At 37.8% G+C, this 20,528-nt stretch overlaps 1 protein-coding gene across 3 annotated transcripts in view; it reads right to left on the bottom strand.

Moving 5' to 3' along the window:
• RNF150 (ring finger protein 150) overlaps positions 1-20,528 on the bottom strand; it is a 288,106-nt gene that overhangs the window by 100,212 nt on the left and 167,366 nt on the right. For all 3 annotated transcript variants that reach the window (XM_019420208.2, XM_019420199.2, XM_053901229.1), the window contains exons 3-4: positions 13,760-13,831; positions 11,480-11,562 (exon numbers count right to left, since the gene is read on the bottom strand). In XM_019420208.2, the coding sequence (XP_019275753.2) occupies positions 11,480-11,562; positions 13,760-13,831 (155 nt within the window). The remainder of the gene's footprint in view (positions 1-11,479; positions 11,563-13,759; positions 13,832-20,528) is intronic.

Below are 20,528 nucleotides of genomic sequence, written 5' to 3'. Positions count from 1 at the left end.
AATACTAAGGAATGGTATAAGATCCTCTGGCTACTACACTCAATTTCTTTTTTAGCTACAATGGAAGAAATTTATCCTTTGAGAATGCAAGTTACAAGGGAATTTCAGACCCTCATTTTATAGGTGTTTCATTTCTTTGGGTTCTGGTAGAGGGAAGCTCTGTGATTAAAACTTGACCCTGGTCTAATTATATCATTTGGCTGGAGCAGGAAAGCTGGTTGGCATTCATCCTGTGTGTCCAGTTGATTAATATAACTGGGGATCAGGACATTTGAAGTCAGAATGCCATATTTAAGAAGGTTATTACAGTTCAAGACTTCTTTCCTAAGGCAGCATTCGCTCTGTTGAAAATACAACAGAAAATAACCCACCAGACATCATTTATCAGCACTATTTCCTTTCATGTTTCCTTCCTTTAATCCCTTAGATTAAGTGATAAATAATTTTTGGCAGTGTATACAGATAGACCCAAAAGAATCAAAGAAAAAGCTTATTAGAAAACACCATCAACAAACTTGGAATTTAGATTTTAATTTTGACTAATGTACAAAATGAACTACATTTGTTAAAAAGTCCACAATGTAGCTTCTTTGGTATTTAAAACATTTTTTCCCATTATTTTATGTTTATTTTTTTAAGTGTTTTTTTTTAATGTTTATTTATTGTTGAGACAGACAGAGCGTGAGCTGGGGAGGGGCAGAGTGAGAGGGAGACACAGAATCTGAAGCAGGCTCCAGGCTCTGAGCTGTCAGCACAGAGCCAGACGCAGGGCTTGAACTCACAAACTATGAGATCATGACGCAAGTCGAAGTCGGACGCTCAACTGACTGAGCTACCCAGGCACCCCTATTTTTTTCCATTATTTTAAATGAAGGTATAGATTTAAATATATATATATGTGTGTGTATATATATATATATGTGTATATATATATATACACACACATATATATGTGTGTGTGTGTGTGTGTGTGTGTATATATATATATATATGTATATATTTTGAGAGAGAGACAGAGAGAGTGAGCAGGGGAGGGGCAGAGAGAGAGGGAGAGAGAGAATTCCAAGCAGGCTTCACACGGTCAGCAGAGAGCCTGATGAGGGGCTCGAACTCACGAACTGTGATATTATTACCTGAGCTGAAACCAAGAATCAGACGCTTAACCAACTGAGCCACCCAGGCACCCCTAAAGGTATAGATCTTAAACAAGCTTGATGGTTCACTGAGTAGGTATATGTTTATGTACAAACACCCACTGTTTCCATCACCCCATACTTCTCTCCTCTCCTTACCAGTAAATACCCACTCCTTGCCACGAAGCCACCATTATGACTTCTGTCACCACAGGTTAGCTTTGCCTGTGACTGAATTTCATATAAATGGAATCCTAAAGTAGGTATTTATTTTTGCCTGGCTTCTTTTGCTTAACATGGTATTTTCATATTTATCTATGCTTTGATATATATCAATAGCTTGTTCCTTGTTTCTTCTTATCACTAATATTCCATTGCATGTATGTACCAAATTAATCTATAGATTTTCCTCTTGCTAGTTGTTTTCATTTTTTGCCCATTATGCATAAACACGCTATGACCATTCTTGTACAAGTCGTTCTGTGAACGTACACATTCATTCTCTTGGAGATGTATCCAAGAGTAGAATCGCTAGATTAGAGGGTAGTATGCATTTAACTTTCACAGAAACTGTCAAACACATTTCCAAAGCAACTGTGCCATTTTCAACTCCCACCACACTATCTAGCTTGTAATTTGGCAGAGTGTGTAAATTGATATTCCTGAAAAAATGAGTTTTGTAAACAATAGTTTTCATACACAATGACTAATGAGTGAGATGGTTTATACCTACATAAATTTCAGATAAATTTGAAAAATAATTAATTGATCAGTTATCTTATTTCTTGGTAGGGAAGCATTAAAGAGATCAGCAACCAGATGAAAATTCGTAACTTTTATAATGTGCTTTTTTTGTTAATCAAAAAGGATTATAAAAACAAAATAAAAATAGAGAAAAAGCACTATGTACTAAAAGTATGAAAACAAATATTAAAACTACTTAATATCGCATTTTACCAATTCTAGGCCATACCATTTCCTCCCCCCCATTTTAACATCTCTGATATTATGAACCATCTTATAGCCGATGGCAATTTACATTAGATATGATTTATGAGTTTAGTTAACAACAGTGGACTAAGTATGAAGTACCATGGTAGGTCACAGTAACATCTCAGAGAAATCAAAGATGTGGGAACTAAAACTAAGCACTATCTTTATATGTGGCTATCAGATGAGAAAGATGCTTACACCGTGGTACTTCATGGTTCCAAAGGTTCGCTAACATAAGCATGCCCACCTCTGCTGGTGGGGAGTAAATTGTTACCACCATTTAGGAAAGCAGTTCAACAAAACTTATCAAGATCCTTCAAAATCACTTTTGACTCCGTAAATTGACTTTTAAGAATATATCCTAAGGGACAAATACAGAAATAGTATATATAAACAATTAAAATGGTCGTGATTTCATAATGATGAAAACTGAAAGCAATTTATTTGCTGAACAACAGGGGACAATTAAATAAACTCCAACAACGGACTATATTGTGCAACCACTAAAGTATTTTTAAAAAATTTCTAAAGTTATAGAAAAATGCTTATTTATTTATTTATTTTCAGGAGTAGAATTTAGTGATTCATCACTTACATATAATACCCAGTGCTCATCCCAACAAGTACCCTCCTTAATGCCCATCACCCATTTTTAGCCCATCCCCCACCAATGCTTACTTTTTAATGTCAAATAAGAAAGTAGAAAAAAATTATATTAATGGTCTGGCTCTACAAGGTTTACCAATATACATGCGATGTTTATATATATCCATTAGAAAAATTTAATATACCAATATGAATAATGATTATTTCTGGGTGGTGAGATTATTTTTGTTTACTTTATACTTTTCCCTATTTTCAAAATTTCCCACAATTAGCAATAAAACCTTGAAGTTATTTTTAAAATCACATGTATAAAGAAATAGCTGTGAAAATGATGACTAATAATCTAATTTGCATAACATGGGCATGAAAGAATAAGTCAAACCTCATGAAAATCAGCCAACATTCATCACTCTTTTCACAAATAAGGAAGCTGGAAAAAAATCTGTTCCTAATCAAGCGTATATATCGGTCACGGCAGGGTAAAGTCAGGATAGACCATTGCTGCCTGTCCAGAAATTACCCCTTTGTTTTCCACTTCATGAATTATAGGACTCATAGTCAGAATCCTGATCACATTACAGAGTTTTATAGGTTTTTTTTTTTTTTTTTTTACTCATAAACAGTTTGGAATTTTCTGTTCACACAGACATTCAGTACACTTGACTCATCTTACAATCAGACTGATCCCTGGGGCTAAAAACCTTAAGGGAACTACTATCTATTTTCAGTGCTTTCGGTAAAACTTGATTATGATTTTTAAAGTTTTCAAATATTAAAATGATGTTCATTTTTTATAGGAGATTAGAACGATTTCTTATGTTGTTCATTATGGTCTTGTAGTATCTTGCAGGGAGAGTGAATGAGAGACCCTGTGCCCCCTAAAAAGACAAGTTTATCATGAATATCAGGGTTGAACTGTGGTATTGCTCTGGGCTGTCATCCAAGATCTGGACTTCACATCAGAGTTTCAGGAGAAGCAGGGGAGGCTATGAAATGCCCAGGTGGATCTGGTTGGAAGCATCCAATGAAAACAAGGATATTCTCTGAGACATAGTGAACAGTTTCCCGTTGGATGAAAGCCACTGTTTGTTTAGCAAGGCACTTTGGTGTAGGCACTGTGCTTACACCTCCATTAGCTCAGTACATCTTATTAATTTGATTTTAAGGAGGCTGGGCCTTGCCAGGCAAGTACTCTGGGAGTCTTAGGATACATGCTTTTTTCAGACAGCTTTACAAATGGATCCCTCTACTGTTAGCCATGTACTTTATTCTAGATGTCTCCCAGAGCTGCTTCTCTGGCAGAAGAAAATGTCACCTGTCCTAGGGCACAGGAGTTAATGGATTATAGTATTTGAGGAGCCAATAATTAGGTCCATGTTACAAATATGTCAGTTACATCAGCTGAGAAAGGGAAGCAGCTGGCTGTTGGGTTGGTTAGATGGACAGAGTGGACATACGATCATCTTGTCAGTTGTTGACACACGTAACAGGCCTTCCAAAGAACTCATCAAAACTAGTAAAACAAATGTCAGCTTTGACTTTTCAACTGACCTCAAAAGCATTCCTTTTCCAAATCTCCAGGCCTCACCCTTTTAGGTTCTATCTGCCTCAGATACTGAAATGTCACCAGAAATTCTTTTGTAAGTTAGAGTATCAATTCGCAAATATAAGCTTCATTTGTCCTTCACTATAAATCTGTTCTATACTCTAACAGTAACCACTTATTCTTTTTTTGATTTATAATTTGGCATATTATTGTGTTTAAATCTCCACTTCATCACTTTCAAAACAAATGCTGTTACTCGTGTTCTGATCTTTGTAAAAATGTAGACTTAAGTTTCAAAAAAAAAAAAAAAAAGGCAGTATGATAAATTCTATGTCCCCAACTAGTCTCATTCCTAAAATGGATAGAAGAGGAAACGTGGCATATTTTACCACCCAGAATCCAACAATCATCTTTCCAAAATGGAACTTTGCCTAGGTGAGCCAAAGCTGGTCCTCAAGGTGTTTGTTTATTTGTTTTGTGATTAAATCTGTTTCAGTGCTTGAAATCTGTTTCTTCTGTTATGGTTTTTGAGCAACAGTGCGATACCTGCATGACTTTTTCCTATTATTTAGAATCAAAATGCAAAGATATGCACATGTTTTAAATATAAACAATTACAGATGTATCTACCAATCACCAGCTGGTACGGGTGGCCATTTTCAACTGTTGCAAATGCTGTCTCATGCTGGGTTTACTTCCCAAATCTCTCCTGACTCCAGTTCGGGCCCCCAGCATTTCTTACCTTGACTTTGCAATAGTCTCTTAATTGGTCCTCAGACTCCTGGCAGATCCCTCTGAGTTATACTCCACATAGTGCCAGCATGCAATGTAAACAGCAAAAGCTGAACCCAGCAAGCCCCTCAGCCCCTGGCTATAATCCAGATGGGCATTCGGGTCCAATGATCTAGGCTTGCCTGCCTCTCCACCATCATCCCCGACTCCTGCACTATAATCTGTCAATTATAGGTTGCATCAGTTATCTTTGCTTGAGACATTCTTACCTCTTATTAGAAAACTCCTTCAGTAAAGCTTCATGGGCAACAATTAGGCAATTTGAATTCATAACCCCAGAAACAAGGAAATAATCTGAAATATCAACTAAGGTCTACACACATAACTATTTATAACTGTGTTATTTATTATAGCAAAAAATATGTATGTGTGGGGAACAGCTTAAATGTCTAAAAATAGTCAAATAAATGATGACATATGAGACATTATATGTTAATTGAAAATGATGTTGATAAAGTTTTACAAACATGGAAAATGTTTATCCTAGAAACGACTTAAGGTGACTTAGGAGATGCAGATATTCAAAAAGGTGCCGTAAATGAAAAAGAAGAAATTAAAACAAGAATGGAGACATAAAACGGTCAAGGATAAAGCTAAAAAATCCATTTTGGCTAGGGGTGGGCCACAAATTTGGCTCTTGGCCTTCTACCGACAAACAGAAAAAAATCTGGATGGTATCATAATTCATTACCCACAATATAAAAACATTCCTTTGCTTGGAAGAAGTGTGGTTATTCTGTACATGAGCTGCTCTGGCAAAGCCCCATGAAGAAGTCATGGAATAAAATCCTAACAAGAGACACAACGGCAAGTTTCTGAAGATTGCTTTTTACAGCAACCAATCCCTGATAAAAATGCTGGCAATTGCACCAGCCAACTCCATTCTCCCTGAGGAGCTAATATGTGTAATAGGGCAGGATTTCTGGTTTTCTGGATTTCTGTGAACCTACCTTATTACAGATGTATATTCAGAGAAACAAAAGGATTGAATTATATTTCAATAAATCTTCCCAAAGAGTAGACTTTTTTAAAAATCACACTTTTGATACATTTAATGAGTTTAAAGTTGTACTTGCTAAAAAAGTACCTGGAGTCCAGCTAATCTAGCTGGATAATTAAAAATAGACTTATCAGAATGAATAATTAAGGGGCAGGAGTTGAAGCAGGAAGATTAGTGAGAAAGCTACTACAGAAAGCCAGGAAAGAATGGATGGTGGTAATGATGTTAGTAATGGTAACAGGAGCACTTATAGTCCTAATCATAATAAGAGTAACATCATATTAGTATTGTAATAATAGTAACAAGAATAATAATAGCAACAATGATAATAATTATCATTCTTTGTTAGGTTTTAAATTGAATATGTAAAAATTGATTATTAGTTAGCCAACTTTAAGTTAAATTAGATGCTTACATCAAAATCTAGGTTTCTTCACTGACATTTTCTTTATAATAAAGGTCAAGGCTAAATTAAAAATACAACACACACACACACACACACACACACACACACACACAACCCTCCAGACTAGGGGAATGGGGAGTTAACATTTAACGGTTAGAGTTTTAGTTTGAGAAAATGAAGTTTTGGAAAAGGGCAGTAGTGGTGATCATACAACAATGTGAATGCATTTAATACCACTGAATTATAAACTTAAAACATGGTTAAAAAGGTCAATTTTATGTTACGTATCTTTTATCCCCCCAACCCTTTCCAGAATTATCTGATCTAACAGGTAACCCTGCTCAGGACAAAAATGACATCCTGTTGTGAAGAACCAGGAGCCTGGACAAGCCCTGGACCCACAGGCCACTCATTGACCTTGACTCAGGGGGTGCTCAGAGCAGCCCTGCCTGCTGCTCTCCTTCAAACACTGGAAGCTGGCTTGAAGCTTCAACACTAAACAGTATAAGCACAACACTTCCCAACCAGAACTATCTTGGGATAGGTGTTACAACTAAGTTGCTTTCCTTATCCAACCACTAACCCCTGCTCTAAAATATCAAAATCAAAGACCTCAGTAAAAGCACAGGTGGTAGTGACTGCCTCCTACAGTGTCCTCCAGGAAACACTGTTTACAAAATTGACTATATGAGGGAATTTGTTGCATGGGAACTCTGTTTACGAGCAAGGTAAAAGTGGGGGCATATCTACCAAAGATGATAATTAGTTTGAGAGGATGTTATCTGTAATCCAACTGTCATGACAGGGAGCCAGCAGGGCATGCTGCTTCCACGGGTCACTTCTGCATAACCCAATGATATCATCTGTATGTGAAAAACTGCTTTTGTCTGTTTTCTTTAAGTGGGGTGGGATGGTGAGACGCGAAGAGCTCAACAGGTTATTAAGAAACAAGCTAACGGGAGCCAGAACACCTTCCTGTTTAACCTCAGTAGAATATTCTGACTGGCCTGTGAAAACATCTGGACTCTTGAGGAGCAGGTTCTAAATAAGCACCAACATGCCAGGGGCTTTGGTTGGTTTATTTAATTTAGAGTTTGATCAGCTTCTGCCTACAGAGTCAGAGGCCAAAGGAAAGTCAAAATGAGCCACTAATAATCTAGAACCATTTCTAACATATTCTTAGAATATTAAGTGAAAAGAGGATAATAAACGATGTTGACAGTAGTGTCTCAAACTTGAAAAAATAGGCATGGCAAATCAAAGCAAGGAAACATACACACATATTAGCAGTTGTTATCTGCTAACGCTGAGGGAGTCAGATAATTAAATATTTATCCAGTATACCAATCTTCTATAATGAAGATGTAATAGACAAAGCAAACTGCTGTTAGTGTGAAAATGTACTTTTTTTGTGGAGCCTTTCTTGTGCCTAGCTTTGCTTCCTCCAACTTTTTAAAATCCATCTTGCTTTGGTTGTTGTACGCATCGCTCTGAATTGTGATTGCTTGTTTAAACTCACATCTCTCTCTTCCACACTAGACTGATTTCCTTTAGGGCAGAGATCATGCCAGAGTTTTCAACTCTGGTACTTCACACCATGCCTGGCACACGGCGGCCACAAAATAAATGTCTATTGTTTCAAATGAAGCATTCAGGCCCTTTAAAATTGTTCCTACAACATACAAGAGTTCCCAAAGTCAAAGGAAAAGACAGTAGCAGACACTAATACCCTCCTAAATTAATGATAATGCTGTAGGGATCCATCAGAGAAAGGAAATAATTCTACAGGCACCTAGGGAAAGGATGCATATATTCCTTTCTTTCTTTCGTTCTTCTTCTTTTTTTTAATGGCAGACTTTCGCTCTGCCCAAGGAGGTCAGATTCTTTTTGAGCCGGAGTGTTTGAAACTGGGTAGCTAAATAGACTGAAATGGTTAACTACTGAAGAAAAGGAACATCGTAGGATAAAAGCCACGGGAAGAATCTGAGAGCCCAACTTATTCTCTGGACAAGAGAAGACATAACATCTCAATTCAGTGCTTCAATAAAATATCTTCTGTAGCTAAAAATCATAATCACAAGTACAAATCTGACTCGCCAAAACCAGCCCTAAAGTAAACTGTAATGTAGATTTCGGCATATAGATGCTGTAAGCAAAATCAAAGTTGTTTGGAAAACATCCTAGTGGTGTATTAGGATCAAACCCAAACCACAAAAGTTGGACCTGTCTGACCCTGAGGTGCTTTGTGTGCTGCTGTGGATGTGCATGCCTGTCTGGCCCCACAGGGAGCCTCGTCTGTGCATGTGCTGGAGAAGGCCCCTGGGGGAAAATGGTAAGTGCATATGTGCATGACTTAACTTCAGTAATCGGCGTGACTACAGATAAGGAAGGGAGATCATTTATTAATTCATCCTAATTTGTGCAAGGGTTTCCAAAAGACACAAACAAGAGAATGACTCTGAAAAAATCATGGTACAAGAATATCCTGGAGTGATTTGGAAAGACACCCTAAGTGACCCCAATAGAGAAGTGATGTACCTGGTGTGTCAGAAGTTAGGAGGCTGCAGAAAAGAGTATAAAAGAAGAAAGACAAAATCTAGATTTTTTTTTGAAACTGTTTATACTCTGAGGGGATGCAAAAAATTCTGTGGGTGAGTCAGCCTGGAAATAATGAGAAAGAGAGTCTATAAAGTTCATAGGAGCTAGGGCTTAATCATACCCCAGAGGAAATTATGTAGCAAAAAGCAAATGCCAGTGCATTTGTTTGATAACATCCATTAGCGCAGACTGTCTGGCAGAAACAAGCAACAGGCATCAAAATATCTCGACTTTAAAGTCAGCACGGAAAAAATGGATGAGCTCTTCAAAGAGCAAATATATGTGGCTCATCTAAGATCAAACAATAAGGAACTCTAACCTGTACTTGGTAATTCTCAATGTTATTTTGTTATTTAAAGCAGGGCCCACAATAAGGAAATAAAAGCAGATGGACAATAAGAAGCTTGAAGCAGAAAGAATCAAGGAATGAGCTGAGAACCAAATAATAATGTAAAAATGAAGAATTTCAGGCCAAACTGAACTGGCCTAGGGCAAGGGCTAGTATAAATATAATTGAAGTTCCTAAAGTTTTATTTTTTTTTTGTAAATATTAAAATGCTATTTCCTTGGTTAGTATTTCCAAAAATTATACTGTAGGAGATAGATCTGGAATAGTACATGATGACAATCTAAACACTGCTAAAGCAATGTAATTTGTCATAATTAAGAACTGAAATCAGCCAATGTTCCACAACAGGCGCATGGTAAATTGAATTGTGGTACATCTATGGCTTGGATATTATGCAGCTTCTAGTTAATTCTACGCAGTAACATGGAATGTACATGACAGAGCTCTAGATGAAGAAGTCACTTTATGCAATATGGATTACAGAGCTAAAGTAATGCTATATATAGTTTTTAAAACAGACTTTCTTAATTACATTTATATTCTCAAGAAAAAGTTTCAATTCAACTTAAATTTGCTTTGATATTTTTTTTAGTAGTACCCTCACAGAGCTCTAAACATACACCAAGCAGAAGCAAAGCACGTTCCTCGCTTCTATGAGGCTTTATGAAACCCTTAGTAAAATATTGCAGACATAAAAAAATGCTACCTCTGGAGCAGCATCTCTGTAGCTCACACACCGCCTGCCATTCTTTGCCAGTGTTTCTAGAAGTCACCAAGGAAATACCAAATGTAATGTCTGAAGAGAGAATTGATACATTCCCTCATAGGAAGACGCATCGAGTCTTCACGTGTCCCAGTTTATGATTTTGCCGTAGAGACAGTCAAGCATCTATAAACTAGGGAAAGTGAATCCCTAGGGAAGAATCTGGCTAGGGCCAGCACAGTGTACTTTTCTCCAGGCCCTTTCCTGATGATCAATGTGCCTAAAAGCATTTCAGAAGAGATCCATTCCCCTTGGGAGTTTCTGCATTTATTTGCATACACTGTCCTTTTTTTTTGACACTTCTTTGTCATTTTGGGATTATTAAACTAATTCCTTTACAGGCATATTTTCTTTTGTATGTCTAAAAAACAGTTCTTAAAGGTGCCCTGATTTATATCTTTGTGTATTTTATCTACTTTATTTACTTAAATACTCTTAAGAATTTTTAAAGCTAATCTTTCTAAGTGAAGAACCTTTCTTCAAGGGATAATTTTTTTATTTCTAGGATACTTCACAGATGCAACAACAACACTAAAAAAGCTGTTTAATTATAGGAAGACAGCTTTTATGCAGTCTTGAAGTATTTGATTTCATTGAAGTATTTAAACTTATTTAATTTTAGCCATATAAAAAATTCAAATACCTTAACAGTGAATTTCAATTAGAGAGAAGGATTAGGGTTATACAGGAAATCACTTGGGGAGTTCTTGCAACTAGACCTGTTGGCATTTCCAAATTCTAGGAGTTTTGGAGTGACTGTCACATTCCCTTCCTGCTGGTAAAACAAACAAAACAAACAAACAAACAAAAAATCCAAAAAAAACAAAAACAAGGGAAATGGAATTTGCCTTTGACTTCCCAGGTACTCCTGACCATATTCTGGCTGTTGATCCCTTCATGAGTATTCACAGCATACTTTTAAGAGTTCATTAATTATATTAAAACAGCACTTGTGAAAGTGGGAACTGATTCTAAACACCACAGTTTTGTTGTTATAGAAAGCTCTTACTTGGAGCCATATCATCAAATTGTGTATCATGAGGTTCTAATGAATAACAGTACTCATCCTTTGGTGCAAGGAAGATCAGAAAAATATTTATTTCACAAGAAAGAATGCTTTCAAGGGGAAAGGTCACACAAAAAGAACAAGGTTTTTGATTGTTTGATACTTAAACCCGGAAATGGTTGGGCAGACTGACCTTGCTGGGCTAGGCCATGCAGGTCTGAGCCAGGGAGGTCAGCAGGCACTCGGCATGCACACCCCATTCAAAAGCAGGCAGCCCAGTGACTCACCGGCAGGGCAAGATCCGTACAACGTCGTTGGGCTTGTACCCTTCAATGCAAACTGCACAGTTATCAAAATCGGGCTCTGTTTCCTGTAACAGAGAAAATACAGATGAACCTACTTGTGTAGCTTCAGCTCTTGGGGAAATATCCAAACAAGCAAGGAGAGCTTGCTTGGAGCAAGGCTTTCAATGGCCCAGCTGCCATTTTCTTAATCAAAAATTGCTCAGTTTCCATTCCTTCCAACCTCCACTTTTTGTTTCTGGGTTCCACTGCAAGCGCTTTTGTAAGGGAACGGTTTTTTAATGTATCGTTACTAATTATGCTATTTATTATAATTGTGAGAAAGCAATTTTTAAAAATACCATCACTGAGAATGCTATTTATTATAATTAGAGGTGACATCAAAAGCTCAAGGATGAGAAATAGCGTTTAGGGAGAACTGTCTGAACGATATTTCATCTATCACCTCCTTGGGAATCTTATGTACACAACTCCAGAACAATGGATTTAACTTTTTATTCAAGTATATAAATCTCTTTCAATACCCCATTGTATATGACTTATGTGGTGGTCCCTGTTCTTTTATTCTTCTGTTTGAGGGGAAAAAGTAATGAAAAAATATACTTTAAGTTTAGTAATGAATTAAATGAATTTCATCTTATTAAGCTCAATAGTCTTTTTATATAGTTGAAAAACAGCAGCATGTAGTGAGACAAATCAATTATTCAGACTAAAGACAATACATGTAAGAGTTGAGAATCCCTTACAATGGCCCAAGGAGCCCCAAATACATGTACTGCAATCCGCTGCTCTATAATTTCTTCTGGGGAGAAGAGAGACCTTTAGAAGTCTGTGGGCCTGGACTATACTGTTTTATTGTTCCTCCTCAAGATATGCTTCTGCTTTTGATATGGTCATTGCAGCAGTATTTACAATAGCCACGATATAGAAGCAACCCAAGTGTCCATTGATAGATGACTGGATAAAGAAGATGTGGTGTATATATATATGTGTACACACACACACACACACACACACACACACACACACACACACAATGGAATATTACTCAGTTATAAAAAAGAATGAAATCTTGCCATTTGTGATTGCATGGATGGATCTAGAGAATATAATGCTAAGTGAAATAAGTCTGTCAGAGAAAGACAAACACCATATGATTTTACTCATAGGTGGAATCTAAGAAACAAATGAACAAAATAAAAAAAAGGAAACAAAACAACCAACAAAACCCAAACTCTTAAATACAGAGAACCAACTGGTAGTTGCCAGAGGGGAAGTGGGTGAGGGGACAGGTAAAACAAATAAGGGTGATTAGGAGTACACTTATCTTTTTTTTAAAAAAATTTTTGATGTTTATTTTTGAAGGAGAGAGAGACAGAGCGTGAGTGGGGGAGAGGCAGAGAGAGAGGGAGACACAGAATCTGAAGCAGGCTCCAGGCTCTGAACTGTCAGCACAGAGCCCGACATGGGGTTCAAACCCGTAAACCATGAGATCATGACCTGAGCCGAAGTCGGAGGCTCAATGAACTGAGCTGCCCAGGCGCCCCAGGAGTACACTTATCTTGATGAGCACTGAGAAATGTATAGAATTGTTGGGTCATTAGGTCATATACCTGAAACTACTGTATAACACTGTATGTTAATTATAGTGAATTTAAAAAAGATATGCTTTTGCTCTTGGCCTTATGTCATCATTCTACAGCTAGGGAGGCTGCTGCAATGACTTCAGGGTTCTAGATGCTAGATTCAGAGGGACTGAATATCAGTGGAGGACATCACTCATCATATAACACTGTCCTTTTTGCAAGGATTTATGGACAAATATTCTCAAGTTGGAACACCAGGAACAACCATCTGGTTTTTACCTTGTGGGACACCAGAATAAGGTAATTAGATATTGCTTGAATATGTTTTCCTTCTTTGCCTTGGCTCCTGGGAAGCCCCAACCTAAATTTGGGATCCATTTCTGTTACACAGTTCAGGTAATATATTTGTGTACAAATTGCATCCTACCTCCACCTGTTTTTCCTATCCTTACTTTTCAATGTCTTATATATTCTGTCCAACGACTTAGTTGTTCTATTGCCTGTATCTTATTAACTGTTTTAAATTATATTAATAAAGATGGGTATAATAACAGACTTACAGGAGAGCTATTGTCACATATCCCCTTTTCCCACCCTTCCCTCTCTTCTACCCTGGCTGCCAGAAAAGTCAGGAACTGTTTTAAGATAGCCCCTTACCAAAAAGAAAAGAGGCTGTTACCTTGTCGCCCTTCTTGATGGTTCTGACCTGGAGCTTGCTGATCGCTTTCTTTGCTGCATCTCCCAGTCGGCGCTGAAAAACCAAAAGCTGCTTGTGAGTAATAAAGATGTGTAATTCTTGACCTTGTTTCTGATGGCATTTAATAAACCAGGCCAGCTATCTCTGAAATCATGCACAAGTGGCATGAGTGCTAAGGACGATGGCTGGAAGAGATGGGGCAGTCATATTTGTGCAAAGTGGTTCTAGTAATTGAGGTCTATTAAAGAGCTCTGCCATTGAGAGACGCTCTTCACGCGCAATGTTAAGCAAGTGACAAATGACATGGGAAAATCCCGCACTACAGGGACTCCAGCGCGGGTTACAGTTGTGCAGACTAGCATACACACACCTAAGTTCAGTAACTTGCCACTCTAGCCATTTAACTTATACAAGGAGATAGTCATTCTGGAGTAGCTGGAATAAACTTCATCTCCTTTTGCACAAGCAGGGTTTATTGTTTGTGTATTTCTTTCAATTTGGAATTTTAAGGAATTTCCTTTGCTTATACAGACCCAGCCTAGATTTATATCTCACCTGTACTATCCTATTCCATCACATTCTTACATGCCAATTTCGCATCCTCTGTGTATGTTTAAGAGTGGGTATGCATATAGGAAAATGCATAAAACATACATGTTCAGCTTAAATAATTATAAAGCACACACCTGTGTAACCACTGTAACTCATGTCAAATAATATATTATCACTTCTTTTTTCTTTTTTTGATAGGGAAAGTTGCCATCCTAGTGAGCCCTGCAATAATGTAATGATAGACCAATGAGGAAGAAGGGGAGAGGGAGAAGGGGTGGGTGATGAGAGAATTAAGTTTTAATCTGTCAAGCAGATTTGCTTGTGTGCCTGTGAGTTTTCTACATGTAGCAACTCCTTCTTAGGTACTATCCTGTAATAGAAGTGTATTTGCAGCAGTGAAACATATTTGAAGGACTATAATAAATAAGACATTTAACAAGAATAATCACTTGCTTTAATATTTTTTCCTTTTGGAAATAATACTCAAGCTTCTTTCTTTTCTTTAAAATTGTGAACATATTCTAACAAACAGTTAACATACTCTAGGTACTGCTAAAACTTTATATGCAATATCACCTTCATTCTTACAATAACCCTATGGGAAAAAATAGTACTTTATAGAAAGAACTGAGACTTACAGAACTTAATTGTTTATCATAGTCAATGAAAACTCAGAATTTGAATTAAGTTTGACTGTAAAGCCAAAGCTAAACTACCACTCTTATTATTCACTAATCACCCAATCAACAGACCAGCCAGTCAGCCCACCAACCAACATCCACCCAATCAGCCAACCAGCTAACCAATCAGCCAGCCTGCCAATCAACAGACATGTGGCCAACCAGCCATCCAACCAATACCTGGAAAGCTAGCCAGCCAACCTACCAATCAGCTAGCAGCCAACCAACATCTGGCCAGCCAGCTAATCAGTCAACCAGCCAAGGAACTAACCAACCAAAATCTATTAAGTGTTTATCAATATGGCACTTCCTCAAGCGTACCACAGCAAATAAGTAAATTAAGTAGAAGACAGGTGTTCTCCTTGTTAATTCATTTTCTTTTATATTTTGTCCTTAGTTTCTAAATGATTACCTGCAATTTTAACAGAAAAGTTAAGTTTGGTTGTTACCTAAAAGGAGACCTACATACACTTGAGATTTATGCAGAAGTCCATGAGTAGCTAGCAAACTAAGGTAGCAGGAAAAACAAGGAAGGTTTATAATGATAAATACCATGGTGGGGGGCACATTGAGTGAAAGGGAAAAACACTGAGATGAAACTAAACAGGATGGAACTCTCTGTCCTTTCTTCTTCCTCTAATGTTTTGATCTACAATCCTTTGATCTTAACTCAGGCCACTTCTTCAGGGAGCTCTTCTTCCATGTCTCCCAAGACAGAAGATCCTTCTCGTCTATACCTTATGGAATCTGTTCCCACTGCTTCATAACACTGTCATAACATTTGCAATGTGACATTTGTTTGTATAACCTATCCCTGTTACATTTCCCTCAAGAAGGTTCCAGCACCTAGAGTAACGCTGCCTTTGATAACTGACAATTAGTCCACATGTATTCTGAATTAGTTATTTTGTCCCAGGGTTTTGGAAACAATGGTAGTGAAAAGGGGCACCTACTGGCTGAGTTGATAGGACATGTGACTCTTGATGTCGGGGTTCTGAGTTTGAACCCCATTATGGGGGTAGGGAATACTTAAAAAAATTAAAAATCTTTAAAAAATGGTAGTTCAAAAACACATTAATTCCTGCTCTTTCTAGCTTACAATCTAGTGGAAACTCCATAAATGTTCGATGAGTGAATTAAAATCTTAAACCAAAAGATTTTTTTTGAAGCATGAAAAACCATCTATGAAATTTAGCCAGTTAACAGGAAAATTAATGGACAAACTATAAGCAATATATGTGGTAAGGTAAGCAAAGCTGTGATCCTGGCTTTGGCAAAACCAGTCAGTCTCAATGAAGAGCTGCTTTCCACTGGAAAAGAAACCTGGAGCAGGAATCGAAAGGAATTGAGACGAGGCTACTAGTTACTAGGAGTAAGTGTAACAAACCTGTAGGATATTACATTTAGAATAAGAAATCTGGACCCAAATAAACAAAGGTTGATTGTTTTTCATTCAAGAGCTCAGATATTTTTGCAATTGTGTTAATGTGTATTACATAATACCTGGCCCCAACAAAATCACATCAACTGTTTTTTATTTTCAAGGGCTAAGCAGAGCAATTAAGTGGCAAGTATTATTTTCAAACAACAGTCACAGATTATACTCAAAGGAACCAGAAATATTTTTTTCAAAATTTAATTTTATTTAAACAATTCTTTAAAAATTTTTTCTTAAATTGTTGAAATTCAAAACATAATTGAGTACAATTTTTTCATAGTGCAAGTCTGCTAATGAAGAGAATGAAATTGCTTTTGGTGTGTTTAACTGGGGTTCAGAGTTAGCATTCCTAAGCATCACAATCGGTTGTTGATCTGTAATGAGGTTTTATGTACCATACTGAATATATTGTTTTCTATGCATAAGTCTTTAAATTTTTTTTTAATGTTTATTTGTTCTTGAGAGAGAGAGAGAGAGCACGCACACGAGTAGGGGAGAGGCAGAGAAAGAGGGGGACATAGGATCTGAAGCAGGCACCAGGATCCAAGCTGTCAGCACAGAGCCCGACATGGGGCTCGAACCCATGAATCACAAGATCATGATCTGAGCCAAAATCGGCACTTAACCAACTGAGCCACCCAGGTGCCCCTCTATGCATAATCCTGTGTGATGAGATTATAAGGGAAAAATAGTGAAATATAGAGCATAACCCCTATTTTCATGGAATTTATAATCTATTTGTAAAATTATCATTCCAGTGGTAGAGCAACCTTAATAAATATAATATTACTGTTTTACGAAAGAGATGAAATAGTGCATTACAAGAGCCTAAAATAATTTTTGAGACACTTTATATAGTTCTGAAGAATACCTATAAAAAAGTGAAGCCAGGCATGTCCTTTTATTAGAAAGTCTGTAATGTGGCTTATGCTGACTTATACATACAATATTCGTATTTTTTCCGTCTTAACTGTTGCTTATATTCTATTACTTCATTATATAATAGTTACTTCTTTTGACACAACCCAAAAGGAATGTTGTTTTAAAAAGTTTTTATTTTAATCACCCAATGCTTATCACAACATGTGCACTCGTTAATCCCCATTACCTATTTCACCCATCCCTCCACCCACCTCCCCTCTGGTAACCATCAGTTTGTTCTCTATAGTTAAGAGGCTGTTTCTTGCTTTGTCCCTCTCTGTCTCTCCTTTTTTCCCTTTGCTCATTTGTTTCTTAAACTCCACATATGAGTGAAACCATATGGTATTTGTCTTTCTTTGACGGGTTTATTTCACTTAGTATAATACTCTCTAGCTCCATCATGTCATTGCAAATTGCAAGATTTCCTTTTATATGGCTGAATAATATTCCATTGTGTATATACACCACATCTTCTTTATCCTAGATGGACACTTGTGCTGCTTCCATATCTTGGCTATTGTAAATAATGCTGCTATAAACATAGTGATGCATGTATCCCTTTGAACTAGTGCTTTTGTATTATTTGGATAAATGTCTAGTAGTGGGATTACTAGATCGTAGGAGAGTTCTATTGTTAACTTTTTGAGGAACCTCCAGACTGTTTTCCACAGTGCCTGCACCAAGTTTGCATTCCCACCAACAGTGCACAAGGGTTCTTTTTTCTCCACATCCTCACCAACATCTGTTGTTTCTTGCCATTCTGACAGATGTGAGGTAATTATCTCATTATAGTTTTGATTTGCACTTCCTGGATGATCAGTGATGATGAGCATCTCTTCATGTGTCTGTTGGCCATCTGTATGTCTTCTGTGAAGAAATGTCTGTTTGTGTCTTCTGCCCAGTTTTAAAAAATGTTTTTTATTTATTTTGAGAGACAGCATGCATGTGTGTGGGAGAGGAGCAAAGAGAGACAGGGAGAGAGAATCCCAAGCAGGCTCTGTACTGTCAGCATAGAGCCCAATGCAAGGCTTGAGCTCATGGACTGCAAGATCATGACCCAAGCTGAAATCAAGAGCAGGATGCTTAATCCACTGAGCCATCCAGGCACCCCTCTTCTGCCCATTTTTAAATTGGATTATTTGTCTTATAGTGTTGAGTTTTATAAGTTCTTTATGTACTTTGGATACTAACCGTTTATCAATATATCATTTGCAAACATCTCCCATTCTGTAGGTTGCTTTTTAGTTTCATTGATTATTTCCTTCAATGTGCAAAAGCTTTTTTTACTTTAATGTAGCTCCAATAGGTTTTGGTTTTTGTTTCCCTTGCCTCAGGGGACCTATCTAGAAAAAATTTGGCAAGGCTGATGTTACTACCTTGCTCTATTCTAAGATTTTTATGATTTCAGATCTCACATTTAGGTTTTTAATCCATTTTGAATTCTGTATGGTCTGTGTGAGTCTTTCCTTTCCACTCAATGAGTCCCTTTTAATATTTCCTTCAGGGCTGGTTTAGTGGTCACAATCTCCTCTAGTTTTTGTTTGGGAAATTGTTTGTCTTTCCTTCTACTCTGAATGACAGCCTTGCTGGGTAGAATATTCCTGGCTGCAAGTTTTTCCCATTCAGCACTTTGAATATATCATGCCACCCACTCCTTTCTGGCTTGGAAAGTTTCTGCTGGAAAATACCCTGATAGCCTTATAGGTTTTCCTTTGTATGTAACTGTCTTCTTTTGTCTTGCTTATTTTACTATTTTTTCTTTACCACTATATTTTGCCATTTTAATTACAATATGCCTCAGTGTGCATCTGCCTTTGTTGATTTTGTTGGCAGCTCTCTGTGCTTCTTGGACTTGGATATCTGTTTCCTTCCTGGGTTAGGGAAGTTTTCAGATATTATTTCCTCAAATAAATTCTCTGCCTCCTTTTCTCTCTCTTCTTTTTCTGGTACCCCTATAATATGAATGTTATTATGTTTGATGGAGTCACTGAGTTCTCTAAGTCTATTTTCATTTTGCCTGATTCTTTTTTCTTTTGTTCAGCTTCATTACTTTCCGTAACTCTGTCTTCTAGGCCATTAACTCATTCCTCTGCTTCTCCCAGCCTGCTGTTCATTCCATCAAGCATGTTTCTCATTTTGTTTATTGAGCCCTTTATCTCTGCTAGGTTATTACTTATCTCTGTATTAATGACCTCACTGTTGTCCTCCACTTTTTTCTCAAGTCCCAGTGTCCTTATGATTATTGCTTTAAATTCTCCATTGTGCATATCACTTATGTTAGGAAAGTCAGCTATGTCTCCTATTCTTGAGGGTAATGGCTTTATGAAGAAGAAGTTCTGTGGTGCCCTGCAGTGTTATGTCCTATTCTGTAGGGCCTGGCACTTACAGGAGTGTCTCCTATGTGTGCTGTGTGCACTTGGCTGCTGTGTCCTAGCCACTTTATCCTCCAGTCCAGTTGTCTGCAGAGGCTCTCTTTCCCTGTTGTGGGCAGTGTTTGGTATCTGGCCTGAATGGGGCACATTTTAACGATGTGTGCTCTGGCTTGCTTGTGAAAGGAGACCTGTCATCACCGCCACAAAAATGAAGGCCTTGCAAAAGTCCCAGTTTAGGAGACATGGTGTGGACCAGGGTTTGGGCCAGTCTTCTGGGGGAAGGGGGCCTGCCGAACTAGGACTGAGACAATTGTAACTGAGAAGAGCAGTTCCAAGGGTACACAGTGGGGGTGGGGCTTGGTGTAAGCAAATTAGGCAGCCAGGGTCTATGCTGCATTGCTTTCTGCAGGTGGCCATTATTTATGCTGGGGGACAAGGGAGGGAAATGTTGCCCACCAGTGTTCCTTTGTTCCTGGAGGGGGTCTCTCCTTGAATGTTGTCTCTCTGTGACATGCTCCAAGATGAGCTAATCTCCCTGCTCTGTGCCCCAGGCCCTCCTCAGATTGGTTTCCATGCTGTATGTCCTTAGGCTGTTTTCTCTGCCTTTTCTCCAACAGCAGCCCCAATGTCCTCCAAGCTCTCCCTGAGCCAAGCATGCTGACCTTTAAAACTCCAGGCTTTAAGCCTCACTGGTTGCAAGAACTCATGAAATTCGGGCCTTGTTTTCCAGGCCAATTGCTATGGGGATTTTTTTCCCATGTGTTCCCATATGTTGGTCTGTCCTTCAC

This window comes from Panthera pardus, unplaced genomic scaffold (genome assembly GCF_024362965.1).
Source record: "Panthera pardus isolate Hobbes unplaced genomic scaffold, ASM2436296v1 HiC_scaffold_13, whole genome shotgun sequence".
Taxonomy (NCBI): Eukaryota; Metazoa; Chordata; class Mammalia; order Carnivora; family Felidae; genus Panthera; species Panthera pardus.
This window is presented reverse-complemented; position numbering and strand designations above follow the sequence as displayed.